Here is a 6,231-nt window from a genome sequence, read left to right on the forward strand (position 1 = left end):
GAGAAGGCTGAGGGGGGATCTTGTGGCCTGTTATAAACTAGTCGGGGGGGTCAACAGGCATTGGGGGAGTCACTGTTCCCCCGAGCACTGCCAGGAGTGACCAGGAATAACAGTCACAAGCTGGCAGAGGGTAGGTTTAGGTTAGCTATCAGGAGGCGCTACTTCACGGTCAGGGCGGCTAGGGTCTGGAACCAACTTCCAAGAGAAGTGGTGCAGGCTCCTACCCTGGGGGGTTTTAAGAGGAGGTTAGATGAACACCTTGCTGGGGTTGTTTGACCCCAGTACTCTTTCCTGCCATGGCAGGGGGTCGGACTAAATGATCTGCTCAGGTCTCTTCCAACCCTAGAAACTATGAAACTATGACTCAACAAATTAAAGGAATACTATACAATGAATGTCAATCAAAATGTGTTGAAGTAAAAAAAATCTTGCTAAAAAAGCTTAGTACTTTTTTCATGAAATTACCAATTTGTTTGATAAAGTGTTGGTGTACCATACTGGATAAGGTATTTTACTTGGAACTGCACAACATTCTGATTAAGAAGCTGAAATAATCTATTACTTGGGAAGTCAGGCACAAGCAAGCAACGTGTACGATCTAATATAAAGTCATGCTTCCAGGAAGAAAGAATTCTGACCATACTTACAGGATAGAAAATGTTATCTGGGGAAGCAGCAATTATAAAAAGGACATAGGGGCCATAGTGCATAATCATATCAAAATAAGTTTCCAATGTGACTGTGGCCAAGAGGGCAACCTTTGTTTCTGGATGCATAAACAGGATTATCACGGAGAAATGGGCAAGTTATATTAACAGTGTATTTGCCAAAAGTGTGGCCATTACTAGGATGCTGTGTTCAGCCCTGCTGTCTACAGCTGAAGAAGAATTTTGGACAAGATGTAGGAAATAGTCACAAGAATGATTAAAGGATTTTAAAATATGTCATACTATGATTACAGATAATTTGATCACAGTCTATAAGTACCTATCCAGACGACAGAAATTTGACAGAAGGCTTTTCAATCTAGGAAACAAAGCAGCTAGAAGGATCAGCGAGATACAAACCAGGCTACAGCCACTGGAACAATTTATCATGGGTTGTAATACATTTGCCATCACAAAGAAATTTTAAATTAAGGTTTAATGTTTTTGTCAAAGATGCACTCTAGGCCAATAAAGAATTAATTTGGAGTTCTCTTGACTGTGCTATATGGGAGGTCAGACTACATGGTCATAATGGTCCCTTTCGACTTCAAAAACAATATAGATATGACATGTATTCTGCCCTATGGAGTAAATAAACCAGAATAACTACCAGGAAGGCTACTATGGTTAATTGAGAGAGTCTTAAATATTTTCCTCACTTCATTTTTTTAAGTTAACTGGATCAGTCTGAAGACCATTTGGTTTACTATGAGTGAAATGATGCAAAATACAGAATCAGTAAGATATTTTAGACATCCCCTGAAGTCGGACTAAGCTACCTTTCTGTAAGATGTGACGTTTGCAGGATGCACTATTATTAATGTGATTTAAAGATTGCATTGGTAGTCTTTTGGAATGACTTGCATAGATCATCAGGACTTTATTACTTGTGCAACTGCTCAAAACCCGTTTCTTGCCTGCGGACACTAACAACAAGCCTAATTTTCTTCAAAGTCAAATGTATACAGCCTCAATTCCTGTCTCATATGCTTTGAGTATACAGAAGACTTAAAGCCTATTTGTTAATAACATTATAAATCATGCAGAGATTGTGACTTTACTAAACTTTTTGAATAACATTTTTTTTTCATCTCTGTGGATTGTTTGATACAGAGAGGCAAGGATTTTTGACGATATCTTTTATTGGACCAATTGTATAGTTACAAGAGATGTTAGACAAAACTGCACAGCTGTCCCAATAAAATATATCACCACAAAAACCTTGCCTCTCATTTTCTGGATGATCACAGCTATATTACTCCATACCTGTTTGATGCAACACGTGCAATTGTATTATAGTGCATTCCCATTCTGTTTTATGTTTCAAAAGAAAGATCCATTATCACAGAATGTTGTCAGAGAGCTCAACAGAAAACTTGCAGTATTATGAAGCCCCTTTTTCAGGCAGTGCAAGTACATTACTAAAGACAGGTAATAAGCACTATTTCTAAATATTTGGGCAGTATTTTTTTTTGCTGGATGGGAAAGGAACTTGTGTAAGCAATAGATCCAGTACTTATACAGAAGTGCCCATATAAAAATGCCCAATAATTTATTCTTGAAAGTTAAGCAGTTACAAACTTACCACCACATTTCCTTATTTTTATAATTACTTTCATATGCGTGATGCTTGGACAATGTTCTCCAGATATTTCCACTTTCATTACTTGATAAAATTAAATGTTCAAACTAATTAAAGAAAAGTTGCTGAAGTCTGTCTTTTGCCAACCAGTAACAGGCATAAAAAGTTATATCCTGACAAAGGCCTTCATTTTCTGACATCTTGCCACCTAAGTGAAGTCCACAGCTTCAAAATTTAGCCATTTATCTTGTCAAAAACATGTTCCACATGCAACAATACTGAACTAACTCAGTTGCTCAAATCAATCAGTCCTTTATTCTGATTCTGGCAGAAGTCAATACCAAATGCTTCAATATACTCCTAACCCACAGCACTACTCTGTTCTGCTAATTTTGTAATGATTGTTGGGGGCTCCTTTCCAACTGCAAGGTCACCACATTGTGTTCTAAAGCAGGGGTCAGCAAGCTAGGGCCTGCGCACCACATCTGGCCCACAAACCCTTTGATTCTGACTCTCAGACGTGAGGCTTTAGCAGAGTTTGGCAGTGGGGGACTTTGGCACCAGTTTTTCTTCCAATGCCGCTGTGGAGAGAAGTCACAGCTCTGGGAGTTCTCATCACACCACCACGGAGAGAAGCAGTGGTGGTGGCGGCCAGGTGCTAGAGCTGACCCTCCTCCGACTCAAGCTGGGTCATTCCAAGCTGCAATCTGAAAAGGTTGCCAACTGCCATTAAGTGCTGATTTGCTCTGACCAATACATATGCACGTGAATACTTCTGAGGAAAATACCCTGAAAAAGTCCATCCAGAGCAGCCAGAAAAACATCCTACTATTAAACATACAGCACTTAACCGATTTACTGAGAGCATTGTTAATATTTGCATCTGTAAAAGGAAAAGACAATAAACAAACAGAGATCTTCTCTTACCTCGTCAGAAGAGCCATTTTCTACCCGGAATCGTCCAGCTCTTTGAATGGCGCCATCAGCATCACTAGATATAAGCTGTAAAAAAGATCTTAAATTACTTGTTCTAGTTTCAAAAGCCCCTGCCTAATCAGAAACTAAAACATGACCAGCTAAGTTTGGCTTTCCCCATTACAGCCAATGGTATGTACCTTCAGTGGAAATCAGGTCAGTTTAGAGCAGCTTCTAACAGAGATTGGGGAAAACCAAACTCCCTCTGAAACAAGTTCACTGCAGCTCTAAGATCTCTTACAGGAAAAAGAAGTCTTTTTCTTGCCTTATGGAGCTGCTGCCCACTAGTAAGAAGCTTTATCTCAAGTACTGACAGGGCTGACATGCGAGCTGCTTATAAAGAGGCCTGAACCATCAGAAATGTTGTTCTGCTAAATGGGTATCAAACAAAAGATACAGTTTTATCCAGCACTAGAAGGGTAAATTGCCTGGATTATGGCAACACACAAACTACAGCAGGAAGAAAAGGACAAGGCATTTACAGTAGGCCCAACTTTAATTCAAAATAAAGTAACCACAATATGTGATAACATTTAAAGCCAAATAAGCAATGGGCTTCCCTCTCCGTGAGCAGGGCCCCAAGTAGGTATGCTTTGAGAGGAAAGCCAGGGAAGGAGAGTTAAGAGCTCTTCTTGTGAACAAGGTTCCCTGCTGCCAGGTCTACGGAAAGCGTGTTGGACTTTTAAACCAGGACTATCCATCTTCTAAACGACCAGAGGCCACATGCCCCACAGGCTGCAACAATGGTGCCCCTGCTGCACTGTGTGCAGGCACACCCCTGACCCTTAACCCCCTCACTGCCAGCTCCCCCACAGCCTGGACAGTGCTGCTCAGGGGCACAAAGCGAAAGCCAGAGGAGGGAGGCTGCTGCTGTAGCCAAAGCAATGGGAGCAGCAACGGCTAGGTGGAAGCTGGGGCTGCATGTTAAACCCCCAAGGGCTGTCAGTCAGACAGTCCTGTTCTTAGCAGTGCAGTATGCCCTCATTCCTTTGCATAGCCATGATACTACAGACTGGTGGGGCCACCAACCAGCACAGCTATTTTCCCTCATCAGGCCCTACTGGACTCAGCAGCAGGCTTTTAAAATGTAAGGATCACCTCTACCTGGACCAGTTTATTTTCTCTGGCAGTGCTAAATATCCCTTAAAATCTCAACAGAAAATCCATTTTGTCAGACCGTGAATATAGCCTATAAATTTCCAAGCACAACCCGTAAACACAGACAGCCCCAGTTTCAGCAGCTTCTGCCTCTCCCAAGGCCATTCCTCAGTCCATGTTGTCAAAAAGCCACATCAGCACTTTCTGATGGAGTCCTTCCTTGTTTCTACCAGCAGCAACTCCCCAGACTTCCCACCTGGGAAACATTTGTTCTGTCAGGCACTAGTTATGGTCAAGCCCGTCAATACTCTCCTTCATCCAATAGTTTCTGTTATCTAGCGGAATGAGTTTTAGTTCAAAGTGCCCCTTTAAGTTAGCAGGTAAGCCCCTTCATGACTACTGTCTCTCAAATCCTCTCCAGCTCCCTAGTCTAGGGGCATTTTTACAATTGCTCCGGGAAGAGCTGGGGGGGGTGGGGGTGGAAAAGAGCACTTTAATTAGTGAGTCATGCTAATTAAATGTGCCCGAGCGTCACGTGTATCAGCATCCCCCACGCTGAAAAATGGTGGTGGGGCACTTTGAACTAAAACCCATTGAACAAGCTTTAGTTCAATGCTCCCCACTGCCATTTTTCAGCACAAGGATGCTGATACACATGATGCCAGAATCTGCTGAAGCGTGTTTATTTCTGTGAATGAATTGAGTCTGCTCCGACGCACTGGATTTCCAGCACATCAGAGCCAGCTCCCTGCACGTGTATAGGAAACCTAGGACACTCCTACACATCTGTCCAGGAACCTTTCAACAGATCCCAACTGGTCATCTCCTGGAACTCCTAAGATTTCTGCATCTTCTCTTTATTTAGTAGTCTTAAGTGCATGCCCTCTAACTCCTCTAACCACGTGCAACAAGTATGTGGACCACAAGGAACTAAACAAAATGCAACAGCTGATAACTGACACTCAGGAGAAAACCAAACTCCTTAACGAATACTTTGTGTTGGTATTTCACCAGTCCAAGGGTGCTAGCCTGCTTGAAAGGATACAAGATGATTGAGGTGTGGGTGATCACCCTCCCATAGCTGGCAAAGCTCTTGTGGGAAAACATCTAGAGGCTGGATATCTACAAGTCAGCAGGACTGGATGAACTACACCCGAGAGTGCTGAAAGAATTGGCCAACATCATTGTACGACCTATGGCAAAGCTATTTGAGGATTCGTGGCACTCGGGAGAGATCCCAGAAGACTGGAAGAAGGCCAGTGCAGTGTCTATCGTCAAGACAGGGAGAAAAGACCACCCAGGAAATTACAGACCAATCAGTTTGACCTCTATCCCTGGAAAAATCCTGGAAAAAGTTATCAAAGAATCCATTATTGATAAGCTAACTGAAGGCAGTATTCTAAATGACAGCCAACATGGCTTTGTTCTGGGCAGGTCATGCCTGACCAACTTAATTTCCTTCTATGATCAGGGACTGGGACTTCCCCACCTTGATGCAAGACGGACTCAAAGGGAATGCCTCCAGACCTCAGGTTGGGGAGGACTGGGTTAGAGAGCTTCTGGAGGGGCTGGACATGTTCAAATCAGCAGGTCCAGATGCTCTCCACCCCAGGGTGTTGAGGAAGCTAGCAGGGGTTATTGCAGGGCCCCTGGCACGGCTTTATGAGCGCTCGTGGTGCTCGGGCCAGGTGCCAGATGATTGGAAGATAGCCAACGTGGTCCCCATCTTTAAAAAAGGGAGGAGGGAGGATCCGGGTAACTATAGGCCCATCAGTCTTACCTCAATCCTAGAGAAACTCTTTGAGAAGATCATCAAGGAGCACATCTGTGATGGGCCGGCTTCAGGGATGATGCTCAAGGGCAACCAGC

At 43.3% G+C, this 6,231-nt stretch overlaps 1 protein-coding gene across 4 annotated transcripts in view; it reads right to left on the reverse strand.

The window, feature by feature from the left end:
- GARNL3 (GTPase activating Rap/RanGAP domain like 3) overlaps positions 1 to 6,231 on the reverse strand; it is a 147,005-nt gene that overhangs the window by 64,917 nt on the left and 75,857 nt on the right. For all 4 annotated transcript variants that reach the window (XM_019514037.1, XM_019514027.1, XM_019514047.1 and 1 more), the window contains one exon: positions 3,217 to 3,291. In XM_019514037.1, coding sequence (XP_019369582.1) covers positions 3,217 to 3,291 — 75 coding nt within the window. The remainder of the gene's footprint in view (positions 1 to 3,216; positions 3,292 to 6,231) is intronic.

This window comes from Gavialis gangeticus, unplaced genomic scaffold, assembly GCF_001723915.1.
Source record: "Gavialis gangeticus isolate Ggan-Ray unplaced genomic scaffold, GavGan_comp1, whole genome shotgun sequence".
Classification (NCBI taxonomy): Eukaryota; Metazoa; Chordata; order Crocodylia; family Gavialidae; genus Gavialis; species Gavialis gangeticus.